Source organism: Pituophis catenifer, unplaced genomic scaffold (genome assembly GCF_029215685.1).
Source record: "Pituophis catenifer annectens isolate HBS135680 unplaced genomic scaffold, rPitCat1.0.hap2 SCAF_8, whole genome shotgun sequence".
NCBI lineage: Eukaryota > Metazoa > Chordata > Lepidosauria > Squamata > Colubridae > Pituophis > Pituophis catenifer.
This window is the reverse complement of record NW_027256888.1, coordinates 71,041,173-71,065,604: the sequence shown is the minus strand read 5'-3', so window position 1 is coordinate 71,065,604 and position 24,432 is coordinate 71,041,173. Positions and strand designations below refer to the sequence as shown.

General features: G+C 41.1%; 1 protein-coding gene across 4 annotated transcripts in view; it reads right to left on the bottom strand.

Annotated features, from left to right (window-relative positions):
* MAPK10 (mitogen-activated protein kinase 10) overlaps positions 1-24,432 on the bottom strand; it is a 122,958-nt gene that overhangs the window by 69,031 nt on the left and 29,495 nt on the right. For all 4 annotated transcript variants that reach the window (XM_070949075.1, XM_070949077.1, XM_070949078.1 and 1 more), the window contains 4 exons: positions 10,792-10,921; positions 7,254-7,312; positions 4,749-4,887; positions 3,076-3,241 (listed from right to left, as the gene is read on the bottom strand). In XM_070949075.1, the coding sequence (XP_070805176.1) occupies positions 3,076-3,241; positions 4,749-4,887; positions 7,254-7,312; positions 10,792-10,921 (494 nt within the window). The remainder of the gene's footprint in view (positions 1-3,075; positions 3,242-4,748; positions 4,888-7,253; positions 7,313-10,791; positions 10,922-24,432) is intronic.

The window sequence follows — 24,432 nt, the reverse complement described above, 5'->3', positions numbered from 1 at the left end:
CACAATTATGGTATAAAGTAAAGGCAAGGGTTCCCCTCACACATACGTGCTAGTCATTCCCAACTCTAGGGGGTGGTGCTCATCTCCATTTCTAAGCCAAAGAGCCACCGCTGTCTGATGACAATTCCGTGGTCATGTGGCCGGCATGACTAAATGCCGAAGGCGCACGGAACGCTGTTACCTTCCCACCAAAGGTGGTCCCTATTTTTCTACTTGCATTTTTATATGCTTTCGAATTGCTAGGTTGGCAGAAGCTGGGACAGGTAACGGGAGCTGACTCCATTATGTGGCGCTAGGGATTCGAACTGCCAACCATTCTGATCGACAAGTTCAGCGTCTTAGCCACTGAGCCACCGCATCCCAGAATTATGGTATAGTAGGGTACAATTTTCACATTACTATCTTCTCCAGTCACCTAGGGACCTAAATATAAGGACTATATTCATTATTCATGTTTTTTAATATGGTAGCATCAAACTGGACTCACCGAAAGTCAATACTGTATTTTTATGATAATAGAGGATTTTAGGTTTTCTACAGCTGAGTTGAGAAACTTAAAGTTCAAATATTGCTCCAGAAGAAGTGTTGCCAAAATGGCTTTTTGTTGCTCTGATCTTAATAGACCTCCCCTCTTTCTAGATTGGGATTGGGAACAATGGCCCTTTTATGACTTGTGGAGTTCAATTCCCAGAATTCCTGAGCCGGCCATACAGGTCTTCTGACCTAGGCTTCCTTAGAAAGTAAACAACACAAACTTAGTCCCGGCAAACCTCTTTAATTCAAATGGCTGTGAATTATTGTCATTCCCAGTCTGAAAGGCTTCTCAAAAGTCTATCAGGGGAGTGTTTACAAACACTCACCTTATCTCCCTTGGAATGCTGCCAGAGAACTAATTGCCAAATGCAGGGCAAGGCCAAACTTAGCACAGAGTCAAACAGAGCTTTTCCAGAGCTTTTACTGACCAGATGAACTAATTGCTTCCTGCAAAAGCTTACATCCCGTTCACTTCTCTTTTATGTGTTATAGGAGGGGCCAATTATCTCCAAGCCTTACTCCCAAGTCAACCCTGTTTCCTTAATTGTTCCTGTCTCCTGGCAGCTCTGCGCTAGCACACACTGGGAATAGGCTCACGCTATTCTTCTGCCTCTCTGATGTCAGACTCCGGAGACTCCGGAGGCAGCAAAGAACTACCAGATGGCCTTGGCCCTCTCTGTGTCTGACTCAAAGCCATCCATCCGAGCCTTCCCCAGACTCCAGGACTGGCCCACATTCCTCCCCAACCTCCTCACTGTCCGAATCTGCTGCCGGCTCTGCTGGCTGCTGGCGGCCCACAACAAGAGGCTCAGGAATTCTGTAGTTGAAGCCCACAAGTCATAAAGGGACCATCGTTCCCCACCTCTGTTCTAGATTAAACTTTCCACCAGAAAGGAATGGGAGGAAAGGAGTCACAGATTTATTTTTTATTTTTTTTAAAAAAAAGCCAAATGCCTCAGCAAACCCATCATGTCCTTTGCTTGCTTTGGAGTTAGTGTATGTGTGAATCAATCAACTGTGTGATATAAATCATGCCATTATATTTTTTTTTACACTAAATCAAAGTAACTGCATTGTGGTTAGGCCAGTGGTGAAATCCATTTTTTTTTTACTACTGTTTCTGTGGGCGTGGCTTGGTGGGCATGGTGTGGCTTGGTGGGAGTGGCTTGGTGGGAGTGGCAGGGGAAGGATACTGCAAAATCCTCATTCCTACCCCACTCCGGGGGAAGGATACTGCAAAATCCCCATTCCCTCCTTACTCCTGGGGGAAGGATATTGAAAAGTCTCCATTCCCACCCCACTCTGGGGCCAGCCAGAGGTGGCATTTGCCGGTTCTCCAAACTACTCAAAATTTCCGCTACCGGTTTTCCAGAACCTGCTGGATTTCACCCCTGGGTTAGGCCTGAAGCCTCCATACCTCTGCCGAGTTTGGCAAAAGTAGTTGATGAAGGCCAATTTGGAGAAGGGAAGGATTAATAAGGACATGCTTTGAATCCAGTAAAGATTAGAAGGCTGGAAATATGGCAGAGACAAAGGCTGCTCTTTTGCTCTAACACGAGTTCATCTTCATGCCGCCTTTGGGCTTTCCTTCTTACTCTGCAGAAATTTTGTGCCATCACATTTGTGACCTTGCCACAGCTGCTGTTCCCTGAAGTCAAGAAGGTGGAGATTACATCTTAATTCCCCCTTGCTCCCAATCCTTATTCTTTCTTCATTTCCTTCTGCAGCATTGAAAAATGGCTTTGTGGATAGTGAAACAAAGCTTGGTGTTTGTTTGTTTTTTTAATGAGAAGAATATTATATCAAGATGCTGTGGTATTATTTGCTAGGGGAAAAAATGAAAACCTAAACGCAGACGTTTCTGCCATCAGTAACATGCCAGGAATAAATGCTGTAAAACTGCTAAAAAAAAATCTTCAGGCTCAGCAGCTAACTGGAGAAGTTAATCATCTCAGCTGCTGAATAACCCTTAGAGATTGGCAGCATTATAGGCACCTTTGGACACAACACTAACCTTAGACCGGAACAGTCCTCGTACATAGAAGGGCCTTATATTTATCTAAATTAGCTCTTTATATCTCAGGTTGAGAGGTGTATGGTGTAGCATTATAACGTTGTTTTGGATGGCATCCAATGTTATTTCTTAATTGCACCATACTCTTATCCTTAGTAACTCTTCTTGTAGTAATTTAGCAGGGAATTCAATAGACATGTTATTTCTACTCTCAAATTGACAAATAAGATGCCCAGTGGTTATGGCTTTTAATATAAGACCTAGGACTTGCAAATTCTCCCCTACAGTCTGTTGAATCTGGAATTGATGGTATTGCAATCCTTTACTTGTGTAAGATAGTAAAGTTTTTTTGTTTTCATGTTGGCTTCATCAAACGACATTTACAAAGTCAGATCCTATCCAGATCTGGTTTTGCTCCTCCTTTCCTTCCCTAGACAACTGACAGTCCTTACTTTTCTCTGACAACTGACAACTTACTTCCCTAGACAACTGACAGTCCCAATTTTCTCCATATTTATATGTCCTACCATTCTCCTTGTAGCCCATTCCCAGGATGACTTCTGGTGCTCTGTAATAGCGTGTGACCACATAGGGTGTCATCATGAAGCTAGTGCCTGCAGTCCTGGCCAGTCCAAAATCCAGGATCTTCAACGTACAGTCCGATTTTACCACAATATTACTTGGTTTTAAATCCTGAAAGAGATGCAACAGAGAGAGAAAGGGAAAGGCATTAGTCTCACACCCACAATATCATTGGTTTTTGTCTATTGTGGGAAAAGAGTGTGAAATGGAAGACCCAAGAGGGCTTACAGCTGGCTGAAGATGATTTATTGCTGAGGCAAGGAAGGTAATCAGCATTTCAGCGATTGCCAAAAGTTTGATGGCCACCCAAGGACCTCATTTAACATTTTTGGGGACAGTTGAGAGCATCAATAATGGGCCAGTGATGCAACAAAATGGTTGTGTTTGTGTCTGTAGGAGTTGACCAGACTGAGCCCAAGGGAAAGGTCAAATGCATTGTAAGTCATGAGTACCTACGCACCCGCAAGAGACCTAAGCCCACCTTGAATGCCTTTTATTCCCGTTATTTCCCTTGACCGTTAGTAGCTCAGATTTTTATAGAGAGCTTAAGGTCACAAACTCATTTGAACTGCCTGAGTCTCCTGATTTCCCTGGCTTTTGACAGTGTCATAACCCCTAAGTGGAACCAGGTAGACAATAAGGAAGATGGCATTGATGGAAATATGCAAGATCCATTTTTAGGCAAAAGGGGCTGAAACACTTATTAAGATCTGAGAAATGAGACAATGGTTGGAAGCGAATCAGGTAGATGCCTTCCAGACTCATTGGAGTGAAGGGGTGGAGGTATAGTCACAATGAGACTTGCAAAATTTTGTTATAGGTAAAGGTAAAGGTTCCCCTTGCACATATGTGCTTGTCGTTCCCGACTCTAGGAGGCGGTGCTGATCTCCGTTTCAAAGCCAAAGAGCCAGCGCTGTCCGAAGACGTCTCCATGGTCATGTGGCCGGCATGACTAAACGCCAAAGGCGCACGGAACGCTGTTACCTTCCCACCAAAGCTTGTCCCTATTTTTCTACTTGCATTTTTTACATGCTTTCAAACTGCTAGGTTGGCAGAAGCTGGGACAAGTAACAGGAGCTCACCCTGTTACGCGGCACTAGGGATTTGAACCATTGAACTGCCGACCTTTCAATTGACAAGCTCAGCATTTTAGCCACTGAGCCACCATGTCCCTTGTTTATAGACAATCTTTGTTATACACAATCTCAAAAATATAGTTTTAGTCTTCCTGTGGGATTAATTTCTTGACATGGTCTCACAGACCAGGATTTTCAATATTATTGATTATTTTAGAGGATTTTGGGTGAGGAGGGGGCTTTCCCTTTAGTTTCTAAAACAACAGGATTTGTACTTTTGCATGTTTTCTATCTTAAAAACCTTGTTACCATAACAAATGTAGTTACAATAGATTTCAGGGATGCAAACAACAAATTTAGGGTTCCATGTGCTCCCCTCTTGGGCTTTGAAATCTACACTGCTGCTTATTCCGGTGTTTCTGGCGATGATAGAAGTACAATAAAAGCTTGAGAAAGAATGCACAAGGGTAACATTCATAATTTTCTTCATTTCATTCTTGTGGGGAAATCGTTCTTATTTCCATAGAGAGAGGCCGGCTTACCCTGTGAATGATTCCTGCAGAGTGAAGGTGTTTGATACCACACAGCATCTGATAGAGCAGGTAAGACATTCTCTCGTGATCTAATTCCATTTGAATCACCTGGCACAAATTGGCATCCATCAACTCCATTACTAAATAACTAGACAGGAGAACAAAGTGACATCATCACTCTTTGGCATCTGTGAGATGCTTCCGGTATAGCATTCCTTTCTACAATTTCAACCTTTCACAAATACCTGATAAAACCATCAAATTTTTCCTCATATATTGCTTGAGCTATGTTTGTCTGTATCCCGCCTTTATTATTTTATACAAATATATTCAAGGCACTGACTATATCCAACATGTCTTCCTCCATCCATTTCTCCTATCCTCCTCACCACAGCCCTGTGAGGTGAGTTGGGCTGAGAGAGAGTGAATGGTCTAAAGTCCTTCAGCTGGCTTTCAAGACTGAGATGGAACTAGAATTCACTATCTACTGGTAACTGGCCCAAAGTCACCAAATCAGCTTTCATGACTAAGGCAGGACTAGAACTCACTGTCTGCACCTAGCTTTCATGACAAAGGCTCATGGTCTTCTGCTTTCTAGCCTAGTTCCTTAACCGCTAGACCAGGGGTCAGCAACCTGCAGCTCTGGAGCCGCATGTGGCTCTTTCATCCCTCTGCTGCGGCTCCCTGTCACCGGTCAGCACCACAATTTTGAGAGGAGCTTCCGGTTGGGGGAGAGGGAAGCAGGGCTTGCCAGGAGGAGAGTCTATGGCAAGGGGCGGGTTTTCCGGTCAGCTCCACAATTGATAGGGTTTTCAGTTAGGACTGGTAGAGAAAAAAGAACGCCGCACTAGGAGGAGACTGTATGGTGGGGGAACCGGACTTCTGGTCGGCTCCAGAATTGAACGCGGGTCTTCCGTTTAGGACTTTGTGGCTCTTTGAGTGTTTAAGGTTGCCGACCCCTGCACTAGACCAAACTGGCAAATTGCTTGTCCTCAGTCACCAAATGATAATATATGTTAATCATACCTTATAAAGAGTAGTTTATGGCTTAACATTTAAGCTTGAAAAACTTAGTTTCTTTAATAAACAAATCAAGAGTTAGAACAATATGTGATTTCAAATTCTGACTGGCAACATCTTTGTCACCTGCATTGTTTAAATAGATATATCTAGGGTTAGATTCTGAATTTTGGCCTTATTTCTAATCCTAAATATATTTTTACTGCAATAATTATTGTAACAAGCCTATAAGTTTCCTTTTGCTTTGTTTAGGTATATATGGAGTAAATTCACACATCTCATTAAATCTTTGACTTATTGCGCTAATTATCTTTCATATATATATATATATATATATATATATATATACATATACATATATATACATATATATACATATATATATATATATATGTATATGTATATATATATATATATATATATATATATATATATATATATATATATATATATATATATTTACAGGGAGGAGTCATAAAATATGGGTGTGGCTGGCTGAAGAAGTCTCATAAAACAGAAATAGTACTATCCCAGTCTCCCATAAGTCTCAGAACAGACAACACAAAATGTCTGATAAAGCCTGAAAGTGGTGATTTGAGATATCACCCCACTATGGCTACACAAACATCTTGAGCTACATAGGAAAAAACCCTGACTAGAAAAGTATTATACATTTGAACCTATGAATTAAAAAGAACAATATATATATATATATATATATATATATATATATATATATATATATATATATATATATATATATATATGAAATTTGGTAGATTTTAAAATAACTATGTGTTCAAAATATTTGGGAGAGGAATTGGTTGTCCAGTCAAGATTTGCCTTCTCTCATCATAAGATACAAAGTGAGGACAACAAATTAATTTATAGATTACTCAGATTTGATTATGTGCCAAGCAAGAGAAAATAATGTTCAATAGAAATATTAATATTTTTTTTCTGTCAGATAATTTTAGAGCCATGGGTTATCATAAACTCTAATGAAAGAAAGTGTTTCACTTTTCATTCTACTCTTTTTCTTTCTCTTAAAGTGAGATGACTTAAAGGTGAATTGCCAAACTTTCAAAATCCTGCATATCTCAGGAAATGCAGAAGTAAGTCCCATCACAAAGCAATTAAATCAAATTCCTGGGAGCCATTGCCTATGTATGTGTCCTGTATTCATTTTTCTTCCTCATTCCCTGTAGCCGATTTATACATTTGCTCAACTGTTTCTATTAGGATTCTCAGTGGCCATTCTCTATTTTTCTATTCCTACATCAAGCTGTAATTGATTTCTGAAATACCCAAAGTAGTAGAAGCCTAGAATCTGCAAAACTCAAGATTGCCTTGAGCTGCTCCTTAAGCAGTTTCTAAGAAAGAAGAAGCTTTTTATATTTTGTTGTTCTTAGCTCTTAGTTTTCCCTGGAAGATACCAAAGCGATTACTACCCCTCCCTCACAGCAAAGTTTCTCTCTTGACTGCATTACTTACACATCCTGGAACTCCTCCAGAGATTTCTGTGGTGTAAAGACATTTAATAAACTGATAATCTGAAACGCAACAAGAGACAAAAGGGAGAGAAAAGAATAATTAAATATTAATGGTTGATCAGGTTAACACAGACTGCCTCACTGTTTCCAGTTTACACTATCCTATGCAGTAAAAAGAAACGTAAAAAATTTCAACAATGTTTTCTTCCTAAGAGTTCTGTGACTACATTTTCAGCCTCAGTGGGAGGACAGGTAAAATTTGCAAAACCATGAAACGACTCTGAAATTTGAAACAGGGATCAGAAGCTTAGAGGAAACAGAGAACCTTTTGAAGAATGGCAGGTTGCCTATTAAAACAAAAGGGTCACTGCTAAAATATTGACTTCTACTGCAGTTACTAATTTAGCTGCCACTAACTATAGATAGGATTCTGCTGCTATTGCCACTTTTGAATTCCTACGTTTAACTAGATTGAAGGATGTATCTAGCAAGACTTAAAAAAGAGAGCTGAGGTGGCGCAGTGGTTAGAGTGCAGTACTGCAGCTACTTCAGCTGACTGCTAGTTCAGCAGATCAGCGGATCAAATCTCACCGGCTCAAGGTTGACTCAGCCTTCCATCCTTCCGAGGTGGGTAAAATGAGGACTCAGATTGTTGGGGGCAATATGCTATTTAGTAGACTGTTTTTGGTGTAAGCCGCCCAGAGTCCTCGGAGAGTGGGCGGCATAGAAATATGACTAATAAAATAAAAAAATAAAATAAGACTGAAGGATATACCCAACAAATGTAAATTTAAAGCCTAAATCTGCTGAGGTCTATCTTTCAATGTTGTTGTCAGCCAAAATTGTTGTCAGAGAGGTCTTGGAAGTTAACATTAGCAGCTGATATTAAAGACAAAGGCTGGATGGTGTGGATATGGCATAGGACCTGGGTATTTGCGGGACCGCCTTCTGCCACCAAAAGCCTCCCATCGACCAGTACGCTCCCACAGAGAGGGACTCCTCAGGGTGCCGTCAGCCAGGCAATGTCGGCTGGCGACCCTCAGGGGGAGGGCCTTCTCTGTGGCAGCTCCTGCCCTCTGGAACGATTTGCCCCCGGAGATACGAAGGATATCGGATCTCTGGGTCTTTCGCCGTGCCCTAAAAACTTTTCTTTTCCATCAAGCAGGGCTGGCGTGAACCCCCCCTCTTTTTTTAGTCTTTTTTTAGTTTTTTAGCTTTTTAAATTGTCAATGGGTTTTAATTTGAATTGTTTTAAATTTGGGCCAAAGTTATGTAATTCTTTTAATAATTTTAAATTTTGTATTGGTATGTGTTTTAGTCCTGGCTGTGCACCGCCCTGAGTCCACTAGGAGAAGGGTGGTATACAAATTGAATAAAATAAATAAATAAATAAATAAATAAATATGGATATGTGACAATTTGTTTTTTCCACTGTCAAGGTAAATCTGGAGATGAGGTTGATAAAGTGCTAATAGTAGGCTGTACAACTATAGAGTAAAATTGAGGTTCAGGTATTTAAATGACACCACACAAACTCAGACTAGAGAATTTGACAGGAGTTCAGAAAATAAAACCCAAAGAGTTATGTTTATTTCACTTTTGTTCTTCTTCCTTAAGACTGCTAATTTTGATATCATGATTATATATGTTCCTCCTTTTGTCCTGGTACTTAATTTCTATTAGAACTGGACAGATGTTTAGGGGTTGGCCATGCCCAGTGAGTGGGATCAAGTTGGTCACGCCCATCCACTTGGTCACACCCACCCAGCCAGCCATGCCCACCCATCCACTCCCCCAAAGTCAATCACAGCCCTGATGCGGCCCTCAATGGAATTGAGTTTGACACCTCTGCCCTATATCATTCCAGATAAATGACTGTCTAGTTTCTTCTTGAAAACCTCTAGTGATGGAGCACCAACAACTTTTGGAGGTAAGACATTTCACTGATTCATTGTTCTCACTATCAGAAAAATGTCTCCTTAGTTCCAGATTGGATCTCTCTTTAATGATCTTTCACCTGTTACTTCTCGTCCTGCCTTCAGGTACTTTGGAGAATAGTGTCAGGTTTCGATGTCAACTCAAATAAATTGCACTCCCAAACAATTAATCTTTGCTGAAATATTCCATTTATTGAGTACAACAGATCTGGCCCCGACCTTGTCGTAGCCGATACTAACCTCTGACCCCCAAACCCTTCCCTTTCCATTCCCCAATTCTCATCTTCTCATTGGCCATCTTCCAAGTCAGTCTCCCCAGCTTCTGACCTCAACCCACAGGAATGTCCCCCTTCCATCCCATCTCCTGGACCTAGGGGATATTATCTACAGAGAAAATAAGTAGGTGAAAAGTCAAGCCTCGTCTACTCCTTTTTATGGCAGCATCAGAATGCTGACAAATAGGTTGTCTTCCTCTTCTTTATGACAGCATCTCAACTATTGGAAGACAGCTGTCACATCACTCCTAGTCAGGGCCGGATTTTCCTATAGGCTAACTAGGCTTCAGCCTAGGGCCTCAAGATCAAGAGGGGGCCTCAAGATCAAGAGGGGCCTACATTCAAATTGTTAGCAAAATTAAAATTACACTTTCACTATAGGTGAAAGGGCCTCATAAATGGAATAGCCTAGGGCCTCTTTTCATCTAAATCCGGCCCTGCTCCTAGTCCTTCTTCTCTGTCAGACTAGACAACACCTAGTTCCCTGAATCATTGTTTTCTAAATTTTGTAAAGGAAAGACTTAGGGAGAATGGTTCAAATATTTTGTGATCTAAATGAAGGCACGGCTGTTTTATTGCTCATGAATAACTTTTGTCCTTAGTATTAATCCCAATTCTATTCAGTTGCTCTCCCTCAGAAGAAAGCAAGGGCAAACCACTTCCAAAAATATTGCCCAGAAAACTGCAGGGACTAATTCAGGCAGTCGCTAAGAGTCAACATAGGTTTTTCACTCTTCTCTGGAGAACTTCCATTAACTTTAAAGGAGAACGAATTTCCATACTGAAAGCATAATCCAATATGCTGCTCCATGGCTGTACTATAATAACATTTTCTTCTTGCCACAAAGAAAATGTGTATGTGGTGCCCTTTCCTAGACATCTGCTTTGGGAAGGGAATAAAGCATCTGTGATCACATGTGCATTTCAGCATTCTATCCAAATCTATAGAAGTTTTTTTTTTTTAATTAACATTTGATGGTACACAAAGCCCTGTAGGCAGTGGTGGGTTGCTATTGGTTCGCCCTGGTTTGGGAGAACCGGTAGTAGCAGCGGCGGAAGGCTCCGCCCACCCGTCCGGACATCATCAAATATGATCTGCGCATGCGCAGAAGTGGTGCGCGCGTAAGCGAAGCAAGCACGCGTGCGTGAGCAAACCGGTAGCAAAGGTAAATGAAACCCACCCCTGCCTATAGAATTTTGCATTTAAAATAATGAAGATTAGACAGTCAACTTTGCAGCAACGTATTAGCATAATCTTTTTCACTTAGTAGTGAAAAACTTAGAACTATACAAGCTTCTGAGTCCCTTTCAGCAAAGGAATACTTACATTTTTGTGATTCACACACTTCATGAGAACTAGCTCCCTATACGCCCGCTTAGCATGTGTCTGATTTTGAAATGGCCTGCTGAGCTTCTTGATAGCCACATTTCTGTCCAGTACAGCATCATATGCAGCACTAAAACAAAACAAGAAAAAGAAAATGACAATAGAAGAACTATTAACCTGTAGCGTTCCCGTTCAAATATCATTGCCTGAGTTTGATTCACTTCCAATATTTTTTTTCCAAAAGAAAAGAAATAGAATTTTGCATTTCTTCAATAGCTCTATTTTCCTTCCGAGACTTATCCCAATTTATTTGAATAAATATGCATCAATACAGCTTAGGAAAATACACCAAGTGACTACTATTGAGGCTGGCAACTCAGTTGTTAAGCCAAGCTAAGCGAACAAAGATGCAGTGGTTCAGTGGCTTAATGATGCTGGAGATGGTCTCTGCTCCAGCAGATTGAGTCCTAGCATTGTGTGGCAGGGTGAGCTCCCATCACTTACCTCAACTTCTGCCCACCTAGCAGTTTGAAAGCATGTTATATGCAACAAGATATATAGGTACCATTTCAGTGGAGAGACGAGTTGGTGCTCTGCACAGGCAGTCAGATTCCTGCCGGCTCTGAACCTTCCTGGTTGTGACGCCCTTTTGTGAGGCAGCTCTGGGGGAAGGAAGGGGGACTTTGATGATGCTGCACAAAGAATCACTCATCTTTCTTTCTGGTGCGAAGCTAGCTTGCATCTTGGGAAGCACGCAAGCGTGTACCTGACAAAGCTGGTAAACAGGCAACTGAACTACTACTCTGCAATAGCACTACAGTGTCCTGGCTAATGTAACAATGCCATATGCTAATAATAATAAGTGAAAAAACCACATGACCAACACTGTGCTTACAATTTTACTCTGGCTATCATTTATTTTACTGCATCAAAAAGCTGGGACTCAAAACAGCTAGGTGAGTCCAAATAGCAGGTAAGGAACTCAGCTCAAGAGGAAGCCAGGTAAAAAGGCAAAATCTTCATAGATTTTCTTGGCAGTGGAATGATTAGCAAAAAGAGAATTGATGTTTGTATTTAGAGTTATTAGAGACATTGATTGAAAGAAGTTGTGAAGGACATAAATGTGGGCACTGGTCGAAATCACCATCATAACTGTGAACAGGTACTGTCCAAGGCAATCACTAAATGACGACTACCTGCATGCTTGTTCATTATTTATCCTGGCCGTTAATTTAATTTATTTAATTTATTTATTTATTGGTTCGATTTATATGCCGCCCTTCTCCGGAGACTCAGGGCGGCTTACAATGCGTTAAGCAACAGCCTTCATACTTTTGTATATATCTGCTTAGTAGGGCTTTCGCCCCCCTCCCCCAAGCGGTGTTCTTTTTTATACAAAGTCAGCTTATTGCCCCCACAAACCGGGTCCTCATTTTACCTACCTCGAAAGGATGGAAGGCTGAGTCAACCTTGAGCCTGGTGAGATTTGAACTTGCAGTAATTGCAGGCAGCTGGTGCTACTTAACAGCACTTTAGTCTGCTGCACCACCAAGGCTCATGTTAATTCAATTTATTCCAATGTAACTTGTTTTATAATGTATATATATAATCTTACTGACCCATATTCTCATCGATATTAATTTACAATGAATTGTGTGCTTGGCCAAATTCTGATTTGAACTGGATTCAGTCTTGGAATAAAGAAAATAGTCTTTGTCTCAATTTGTTCCTCTCAACCTATAAAGGGAATTCATTATTTTATTCTGGGAATTGAAGTCTGATAAAATTAGAGGGCAATAGATCAGGAAAGGCTGCTGAGCATTCCTAATAGCAATACTTTTTCGATGAAGTTTATAAAGGGGCTTCTAAGAGAGAACAAGAAATAAACATATTTTTAGAAAATGTCTTTATTTATTTGACTTGTTTGCCATACACTCGCCTAGAAGCTACTCTTATTATTCTTAATACTCCTGATTAGTACTATTAGAGTACTATTATAAAATTACTAACTAAAACTCTACTAAAGAATAAAATATCTCTTCCTTTAATATTATTTCTAATTTCATCTAACGACAGGAGCGTTGGAGGATTATACCGCTTCATAGTGCTTTACAGCCCTCTCTAAGTAGTTTACAGAGTCAGGATATTTCCCCCAACAATCTGGATCCTCATTTTACCGACCTCGGAAGGATGAAAGGCTAAGTCAACCTTGAGCCTGGTGAGATTCGAACTGCTAAATTACAGGCAGCCGGCAGGCAGCAGAAGTAGCCTGCAGTACTGTACTCTAACCACTGTGCCACCTTGGTTTAAGACTGGAGTATTCCTGCACAGCTCACTTTTGGCATGGTAGCACCACCGCGGCTCAATGTTGAAAAGAGCATATCAGCGATGTTTATTAATTATTTTATTTTATTTATATTTATTTATTTATAAAATATTAATTTATGCCAGGAAAAATTGCGGGAGGGAAATAATTCCCAGTTCTATTTATTAAAAGGAAGTGCTGTTCAGAAAGAGAGACTGTAAGAAACTTATGTCTCCATCCCCAGCTTGTAAGATAGTAGGCTGGTAGACACTTTAATCTATATTTCATAGAGGGGGTGAAATCTACTTACCTTCCCAAATGGTTCGGAAGTCCATGCGCCACATCACATGCGTGAACGGACCCTCTGTACATGCGCAAACCCTTCTGCGCATGTGCAGAGGGTAAAAAACTGGTTACTTCTTGGTTAAAACCAGGAAGTAACGACAACCAGGCGGGTGGGCGGAGCCTCACACTGCCATCGCTACCGGTTCTCTGAACCACCGGCCGCCATTGCTACCGGTTCTCTGAACCACCGGCCGCCATTGCTACCGGTTCTCTGAACCACTGGCCGCCATTGCTACTGGTTTAGCTGAACAGGTCCGAACTGGGAGCATTTCACCCCTGTTTCAGAGGTGTAACCATCATACATTTCAGCAGCAGAATAATCCACTATTGTTAGTGACTTTTAACCTCAATTCTCACAGGAGATATTCAAGCTTTTTTTTTTTCCTCTCCTTGGAAAAGGAGAGGCTCATTTTCCAGAATTCCCTTTAGTCTCCTTAAAACTGTGACAATATAAAAGTTCAATCATTTGGCCAGGGAAAGAAAAAGCCACTAGAGAGAGTCTAGCACTTATTGGCTCTCTTGTTCCATTAATGTGTGGTTAGCATTCTTCATGAATGTTGCATCTGACGCACAAGAAATAAGGGTAAACAAGATTCTCCCCCATTGCCCCACTCCTTATATCAGCTTGTTTCAATCAAGAGCAGCCGTGCCTAAAGCTGGAAGCTGCAAATTCCCAACAAGCAGCACAGGCAGGCTGAATTCTCCGACCTTTTCTATCAAATTGAATATTTCAATCATGGAGAGCCTCATCATTTCAAGCAAAAGGTTGCACGCCATGTTCCCAGATAGATATCACTTGAAGATACATAATGCAGAGCCCTGAGCTTAAATAAATCAAATGTAACATGGCTGTAGCATATCTCCAAACCTACCATTCATTTCCACTTGTAATGGAAAAAAAAACAAACTTATTAATTCAGCAATGGAGCAAATATTTTATTTGTTCAAAGATGTATGGCATCAATAAACAGGGGATCAAACTCTTTCTCTGAGTCGAATATATTTTCAAGGTCAAAATAGTTTCAGTAGTAACAATTCCATAGGTTTTTTTCCTACATACTGTGTTCCCCCCAAAATAAGACCCTGTCTTATATTTTTTTGAACCCCGGAATAAGCGCTTGGCCTTATTTTCGAGGAGGTCTTATTATTTTGGGGCGCATGAAGCAAGTTGGGGCTCCTCTTGCCGGCTTACCTGATTTCCAGCTCTGTCTCCCTAACCCTAACCAGAGGAAATGGTGGAGACAGGCTGCACATGTGGTTAAATATTTTCGGGGAGGGCTTATTTTCAGGCAGGTCTTATTATTTTGGGGCATGTGGAGCAAGATGGGGTTCCTCTTGCCATCTTACCTGATTTCCAGCTCTGTCTCCCTAACCCTAACCAGAGGAAATGGCAGGGACCGGCTGCGCATGCATTTAAATATTTTCGGGAAGGGCTTATTTTTGGGGAGGGCTTATTGTCAAGTTTCCGAAAGATGCCCTAATTAATTCATGAGCCATGATCCAAACTTCAAAGGAAATATAGTCATTTATTAGGAGCACCATTCCGGCAATACTCGGATGAAGTTAGAACTGATCCCACGTAGATTTACGTTCCCCTATGACCCTGTCTCTCCCCTCCTCTCTGGCCATGTCATAAATCACATTCTCCAATTAACCACTTTGGCCAGCTTTGAAACCTAACACCCTCCTTCTGATTGTGGTCAGGAAGAATGTATGGAATTCACTTCAGTTCTCCCTCCCTCCTGCTCATGGCAACTTGAAAGCTTTGCAAGTTGACACTTATTTTCAGAGAGGGCTTATTTTAGCACATGCACTCAAAAGCCCAATTGGGCTTATTATCTGGGGAGGTCTTATTTTCAGGGAAACACGGTAGAAGCATGCTATTTATTTGCCTAATACATAGGAAACAGGATTATACAGGTGTGGCACCAACACAAGCCTTATTCCCCCCTCACCCCAAGAGCTTGTCTTCTAGTAGCTTACTAACATAAACATTGCCTTCGATTGGCTTAGGCTAACTTCATTTCTCTAGCCAGAATTAAAGACAAAGGTCTTTGCATTATCTACATCAGACTCAAGGAAGTAAGAATGACAGGAGTTACTTTTCAGCAAGTTACTTTCTTTATTCTTGCTCAATTACACACCGGAATCTTGCCAGACTAAAACACAAATCTGCATAGCTATTAGATATACCTGTGAAAGGCTAGGGAGGGTCTGCCTTGTCTCTGTTCCTGCACACCAAAGTTTCCAAGCATTTCAGGATGCTCATAATATAAGCTCTACCACAAAAAATAAGCCCCGGTTAAGATCGTCAGCCACACAGGTGCATTTAGTACCATATTTTCCCCCAAAATAAGCCCCAATGCGTCTTTTGGACCAAAAATTAATATAAGTCCCGGTCTTATTAATTAATTCTGTACAGTGGTACTTCAGTAAGGTAAAGGTAAAGGTCCCCCTCACACATATGTGCTAATCATTTCCGACTCTAGGGGGCGGTGCTCATCTCCGTTTCAAAGCCGAAGAGCCAGCGCTGTCCGAAGACATCTCTGTGGTCATGTGGCTGGCATGACTAAATGCCAAAGGTGCACAGAATGCTGTTACCTTACCACCAAAGGTGGTCTCTATTTTTCTACTTGCATTTTTTACGTGCTTTCAAACTGCTAGGTTGGCAGAAGCTGGGACAAGTAATGGGAGCTCACCCCGTTACGCAGCACTAGGGATTTGAACCACTGAACTGCTGACCTTTCAATTGACAAGCTCAGTGTCTTAGCCACTGAGCCACTGCATCCCATTGGTACTTCAGTACTTGTTCATAATTCATTCCAGAAGACGTGGTGAATATTAAAACCAACAGTTACCAAGAAAACTACATGATTTTCGGCCAAAAGAAATAGCATGTCACAAGGCAGCCAATGTCAGCAAGTTCTTCCTTACGTATCGACTACCAGGAGAAAGACGAGTGCTGGGACAAGATTTCTGCTTCAAAACCCATCAAATACCAAATTCGCCGAGTTTTAAGCAGTCAAGTGCTGAGGTAGGACTGTACTATATTCCACCAAAATCTGCTACTGTTTCTTTTCACTGGAAATGATAGGGGACCGTCAGCTTTCTGGCTGCAGAGTAAATGCTTTGCCACAAACATTGGTCATTCCCTACGGCCTCTTCCTCCATACGCAAACATATTCACACACAAACATATAAAACAAGAAAGTAAATTTAAGCAGTTAAAAAGCACTCCATTGCAAGTAGGTAAACCACTGACATGCTTAAGCAATAACACTTAGACTTACATACCGCTTCAGAATGCTTCACAGCCCTCTCTAAGCGGTTTACAGAGTCACCCTATTGCCCCCAACAATCTGGGTCCTCATTTAACCCCCCTCAGAAGGATGAAGGCTGAGTCAACCTTGAACCTGGTGAGGTTTGAACTGCCAAATTGCAGTCAGACAGCAGTCAGCAGAAGTAGCCTGCAGTACTGCATTCTAACCACTGTGCCACCTTGGCTTAAGACTGGAGTGTTCCTGCACAGCTCACTTTTGGCGTAGTAGCAGTATATCTTTTTGGACTTCTTGACTCTTTCTCACTGATTTATGTTGGTTCTGCCGCAGTTGGTGTGAAAGCTACCGGGGAAATCTTCTGCCCAACACCCTCAGATGCCTGCTGTGTAACGACATGTCTTGAAGCAAGTATCAGAAATCAAATGACAACGGCAATAGAAAATCAGTAGGGACCCATAATGAAAACTGGCATCTCCTGCTGGCAACTTATTTTCTTACCCAGTATTCCGATAGAAATGCAGATAAACATGCCTTAATTTTGGAAAATATTTTTTGCCTGATTCTTTCCTCTTCAGACCACCTGTTAGATTGTGTTGATCGTCTAATTTAGCAAATAAGTTTTTTTTATACCAAAATTCAGAAGAGAAATTCATGAAGGCTATAGGGTATCAAATCCTTTCACAATGATAATCCTTTATGTATACTCTTTGGCCCGAATTCTTAGCCTTCAAACCAGTGGTGGGTTCCTCCCGGTTCGGTCCGGTTCGGCCGAGCCAGTAGCGGTGACGATATGACGTCACCGAACCGGTTCTACCCCCCCGCCCTCCCACCCCCCCCACGTTATTCTTACCTTTTATTTGGTCCCACCCCCAATCTATTGCTGCCTCCTGAGTCCCAGCTGATGACTAGAGGGAAAAAAACTGTTTAAACTCTTGCCACGGGGCTTCAAAGGGCCGTCCTACAGCTGATCAGTGTTAAAAGCAAACAAATGAGTCAGGTCGTAAGTGCAAGGACTGGTTGTAAGTGCGAGGACCTTCCAGAAATGACTCTGACCAGCTAGCCACACCCACCTAGTCACATGACCTCCAAGCCACACCCACAAAATAAGCCACACCCACAGAACCGGTAGTAAAAAAATTTAGAACCCACCCCTGCCTCAAACCCCACTGTAATAATATACTCCCAAATATCCTTATATACGACATGTAAAATATACAGGGGCACTTAAAGATTTGTCCACCCTGAATACAATATAATCCCCGACATAAATGCATTTCTCTCCCTTGTTTCTCCTCTTTTTATCTCTATTTCCATGCCCATTGCTTTCCTTTAGCTATTTCCCTATGTTTTAAAATGTAAGCTCCTTCTAGTACAGACTACTAAATTTTTTATCACATATTGATTAAAGAAAGGAAAGTATTCTTTAACTTAATTAACTTAATTCACTGATTAGGGTTTATGAAATAATATGGCTTTATATATGTTGCCTCAAAGGTGCCTTTTATTTTTCAAAAAGCAACCTGACTGATATTTTGAGGAGGAAGAATAATCATCATAATCATATCATAATCATAAGTTTATTTGTCAAGCATATATAAGATAACAGGTAAAAGTATAAACATAATTGGAATACATGAAAAGAGTAAGTAAAAAGGAATATTAGGACAGGGATGGTAAGCACGCTGGTGCACTTATGCACGCCCCTTACAGACCTCTTAGGAATGGGGTGAGGTCAACAGTAGACAGTCTAAGGTTAAATTTTTGGGGGTTTGGGGAAGAAATCACAGAGTCAAGTAGTGCATTCCAGGCATTGACCACTCTGTTACTGAAGTCATATTTTCTGCAATCGAGTTTGGAATGGTTTACCTTGAGTTTGTATCTATTATTTGCTCATGTATTGTTGTGGTTGAAGCTGAAGTAGTCATTGACAGGAAGGACATTGTGGCAGATAATTTTATGTACTCTGCTTAGGTCAGACTGAAGTCAACGTAGTTCTAAGTTGTCTAAGGCCAAAATTTGGAGTCTGGTGGCATAAGGTATTTTATTGCAGTTAGAGGAATGGAGGAATCTTCTCGTAAAATATCTCTGGACTCTCTCGATTGTATTTATGTCCGATATGCAGTGCCGGTTCCAGACAGATGAGCTATATTCATCTCAATAAAATATATCGAATAAAATATATAGAATAAAAATAAAATATATAGAATAAAAAGACATTTCACTTCCTATCCAGAAAGCTTCATCAGTTATATCTGCATAGGAAACAAAGCTTTTTTTTCCTTCCTCCTCCTCAAAAAAATCAATCTAGTTGCCTTTCAAAAATAAGAACCACATTTGAGGCAACTATCACCTGAATGACTGAGAATCTCTTAGACCCTTTACATATGTTATATTTCAAAGTTAGCAAAGCAAAATTATTTATTATTGCTCTGTCCCCTTGTTTGGACTTTTATTCGTTCAATAATTTCCATTGTAGAGGGAGCGTGCCAGTTCAAAATACGGATTGCCAGTAAACTTAGATTTTCACTTAGATAATATGTGAACTTGGGTGCAACATGGGATATGGCCACTGCCCTGTATATAGTAGCAGAGTGGCTTTTCTTGCCAATGGACTGGGTGAACTGGCAAAGCATGGCAATTTTTGTAGCTATCGCAGTTACCCCATGCGAGAATGACGAATGACTACACATTTGTGGTACAGGTAGTCCTTAACCTACAACCACAATTGAGGCCAACATTTCTGTTACTAAGCAAGACAGTTGTACAGTGAAATTTGCCCCTTTCATTTTACGACCTTTCTTGCCACAGTTGTTAAGTCAGTAACACGGTTCTTAAGTGAATCTGGCTTCCACATTGACTTTGCTTGTCAGGAGGTTGCAAAAGGGAATCACGTGACCCAGGGACATTGCAACTGTCATGAATATGAGTCAGTTGTGAATTTTGATCATGTGACCATGGGGATGCTGCAACGGTCATTAAGTGTGAAAATGGTCATAAGCCACTTAACTTCATATGGTCACTAAAAAAACTGTTGTAAGTCGAGGACTACCTGAACTATCATAATTGACTTGATTCTTCATGTATGCTGCAATTCATTTCTTTATGTGAATTTGCACAAAAGCAATACAGAGAGTCCTTTAAGATGTGTGGAACTCAAACTCCCAACATTCCCCAGCCCGCATTCTGGTTGGGGGAATTCTGGGAGTTGAAGGCCACAGATAGTAAAGCTGCCCAAATTAAGTTACACTGGTCTAGAATTATTGTAATCTTACTTGCTCTACCAGCAGAGAAATGCAGAGAAGGAATGAGGGCAACACTGAGCCATTAAAGAACAAATTACCGAGTCTGGGGAAAAAAAATGAAGAATGTAAGAAATACTCAAAATAACTCGCCCTGACCATGTTAAGTATAAGTTAAAGTGCAAAGGGGCTTTATCAGGCTTTCAAGATTCTGATAAAAAAAAATCCTCTGTGACTGCAATAAATTGAATTTGAAAACTCCTAACAACTCCTGCTTCCTAACCTTGCCTGCTTCTAGGGGATAACAAGTACAATATTTACAAAACCCGTTTGAAAGCATAGTTTGTGGATTTAAAAGTGTCATATTTCTGGAAGGATTTATAGTGAAACGTCTTGCTTAAACCAGCCGACTATCTGTATAGCTGCTATATATCTTTTTAAAATAGAGCAGCTATATTGGTATTTTAAAAAAAAATATGAGAATTCTAAGTCAGCTATGGTTTTATCACAAAAGCTATAACTTAACTGCAATACGTACAATTAAAAAATACTGGTTTAACATAAATCAGTTGTGGAGGAGTGTATGAAAATGAAAAAAAAAAAAAACCAGTAGAAATCAATTTTAACGGACCAGTTTAATTGGGAAAAATATTGCTTTTAACTAAACACACCAAGACTTCAGAGGATAATTAGAACTGCAGAAAAAACAATTGCTACCAACCTGCCTTCCATTGAGGACCTGTATACTGCACGAGTCAAAAAGAGGGCTGTGAAAATATTTACAGACCCCTCGCATCCTGGACATAAATTGTTTCAACTCCTACCCTCAAAACGACACTATAAAGCACTGCACACCAGAACAAGTAGACACAAGGGCAGTTTTTTCCCGAACGCCATCACTCTGCTAAACAAATAATTCCCTCAACACTGTCAAACTATTCACTAAGTCTGCATTACTATTAATCTTCTCAACGTTCCCACCACCCATCTCCTGCCACTTATGACTCACAAATATGAACCAGCTGCCAAGGGTTTGAATTTTGGTGACCATGGGTATGCTGCAAGTATGAAAAACTGTCTTAAGTTACTTTTTTCAGTGCTGTCGTAACTTCAAATAGTCACTAAATGAACTGCTGTAAGTTGAGGACTATTCCTATTTCTTTCTCCTCCTATTCTCACCCCAACAACAACCCTGTGAAGCGAGTTGCTGTTTTCTTTGTCCTCCTGGACAATATTCAAGGGGGCAGGGATGTTTCAAGAGGAAGTTATTTCACGAAGAAATTTCACATATACAGGTATATATTGTGTTTGAGATGAACCTTTTTTTTTTTTTTTAATTTGATTTATATGCCGCCCTTCTTCAGAGACTCAGGGCGGCTTACAATGCGTTAAGCAATAGCCTTTATACTTTTGTATATTTATACAAAGTCAGCTTATTGCCCCCACAAACTGGGTCCTCAATTTACCTACCTTAGAAAGGATGGAAGGCTGAATCAACCTTGAGCCTGGCGGGATTCGATCTTACTTTAATTGCAGACAGCTGGTGTTAAATTACAGTGCTTAGTCTGCAGAGCTATCCAGGCTCCCTTGCTTGACAGAACATCCACCCCATTTCCTTAGCAAGGCAACGAAAAGGAGAATGCACTAACCCTGTTTTGCTTATAAAATAGCCTAAAGCCATGTTGGCGAACCTATGGTATGTGTGTCACAGGTGGCACGTAGTGCCCTTTCTGTGGGCATGCGAGCTGTCAACCCACTTCAGCTCTGCCGCGCATGCATGCACATCTCCCGCCGGCCAGCTGGTCATCGGGTCTCTACCGTGCATGCGCGGGTGTGTGTGTATGCAGGGGGGGTGCGCATGCATGCGGGGGGCTGCATGACAGTGGTGAAATGTTACTACCGATTCTGTGGGCGTGGCTTGGTGGGGGGGTAATGTGACTGGGTGGGCATGGCCAACTTTTTTTACAATCTCTTCGGCCGAAGAGGTTGTAGAAAAAATGCTTTTAAAAGCCTCTGATGATCAGGCAACTCAGCATGGGATCGTCAGAAGCTTTTAAAAGCATTTTTTCTACAACTTCTTCAAAGAGGTTGTAGAAAAAATGCTTTTAAAAGCTTCTGATGATCCCAGCTGAGCCACACGATCATCAGAGGCTTTTTTTTTTTTTTTTTTACTTTTAAAAGCATTTTTTCGGCCGATCCGGTCCGAACCAGGAGCATTTCACCCCTGCTGCATGCACATTGCATTTTGTGGGTTCAGGCGCACGCTTTGGGGCACCTGGCCTGGAAAAGGTTAGCCATCACTGGCCTAAAGCAAAAGCACTCCAAAAATTTCCCAAATTTAAATATGAATAGCGTGACATAAGCAAGGACGTACTTCAGAGAGATGAGATGAGAGAGTAAAACAGAGAAAATATAAAACTGCCTTCTTCAACCTGAAGCCCTCCAGATATGACACTTGGCTCAATATCTTGGGAGGAAAACTTGGAAAAGCACCCTGTTATTAAGACCAGCTGCCTGCAATTACTGCAGGTTTGAATCTCGCCAGGCTCAAGGTTGACTCAGCCTTCCATCCTTTCTAAGGTAGGTAAATTGAGGACCCAGTTGTGGGGGCAATAAGCTGACTTTGTATAAATATTCAAAAGTATGAAGGCTATTGCTTAACGCATTGTAAGCTGCCCTGAGTCTCCGGAGAAGGGCGGCATATAAATCAAATTAAAAAAAAAAAAAGAATGCTTAAAATTAAAAGGGGAGCACAAAGAGAAAAAAAAATTACTTGTTTAGCTATTATAATTACTTAACATTCGAGAATTCATAAATGATTGATCATTTCTAAATAGTCAGTACGTACTAAAAATAATATTTTGACTTAGAATAACAGAGTTGGAAGGGACTTTGGAGGTCTTCTAGTCCAACCCTCTGCTTAGGCAGGGAACCCTACACCACTTCAGACAACATCTTCTTTAAAACTTCCGGTGTTGGAACATTCACAACATCTGGAGGCAAATTGTTCCACTTAATCCTTAAAGCAGTGATAACCTAACTTCCACTTGATTGTTCTATTTTAATTTCAAACATGCAATAATTTTAAACCTCACCAGCACTGGTAAGAGTCCAAAGGTTTTTGTCCCCTCTTATTTTAAAATATTAGGCAAAACATTCAGCTTCAAAAACAAGGATGTAGGACCAATGGAAGATCTGTAGGGACATGATACGATTCAACTATTGAAGATTAAGACAAGCTATTCATTTGATGAAAGGCCTACTGGGAGCAATTTAAATTGCAATGAGTTCCTTAGAGAAAGATCAGTATATAGATATACGAAACCAACCAGCCAATTTTCTCTCCAGGATCTGTGACAGCAGGAACATCATCTCATCCCAAACATTGCTTCTGTATAGATTACTTTGGGGGGTGTTGGGTGTTTAAATGCATCTCCATTCTTCACAACCATGTATTTTGTTATTGCATTCAGGTATCTCTCCAAATTACCAAAAGTGTAGAATTATGAAATTCTGCTAAGAAGTATTGCCAACATTCAAAAGTTTTTGCAAGGTTTAAACTCAAAGTCCTCAGATATTTTGTCCGGTCAGAAAACAATAACCACCTGCATGTCCACACGCATGCACACATTCACACATGCCCATGCATGCGTGTACCTTTCAGTTTGGGCATGCACATGCGTGCAGTTTGGGCACTCGGTGTCTAAAACATTCGCCATCACTGGTCTCCTGTTTCAGCAGGGGGTTGGACTATAAGGCCTCCAAGGTCCCTTCCAACTCTGTTGTTCTGTTATCTTCCTGCCTAGAAGTATGCCCTGCATGCAGGTAAAAGCAGTCATGCTTCCATCCTTGCCCTGGATTAAGTGGATCAATCCCAGTCAGTAAGTTTCCTCAATAATGGAAAACTATTAGAAAATGACCTGCCAGGAAATATCCTGCATCTGAAGGTAGGTGAAGGCAGCTCTTACAAATGGTTCACCTAGCACAGTGATGGAAAACGTTTTAGACCCCGAGTGCCCAAACTGCACACGCGTGCATGCCTGTTCTGCCCCAGCTACGGATCCCAAAGAACACAGCATACACAAAGTTTGTACAAAACTTAATTTACTAAAATAACTGAGTCTTTTTCAAAACAAAGGCTGTTAATAAACTTTCTTAACAGCCTACAAGAAACCAAAGATAAAGTAATCACAATCTTACTAAGGTTGGCAGAAAACCCAGAAGCAAAATTTTGCAGAGAATCCAGATGCAAAGTAGAGTGAACTAAAGTTGTTCCCTACAAATTGCTTCAGTCAGCATTCCTCCTTAAATAGGCTAAGGGAGTGGCCAATTAGCCCCAAGCCTTACTCTGGAGGAGACCTCCTCCTGAGGAGCCACTCCTGCCTTTTGGCAGCTCTGCCCGCCCGTGCATTGAGCAGAGGCTCCTCCTCTTCATCCTCTTCACTTAAAGGAGCTTCTGGAGGTTCTGAAGGCC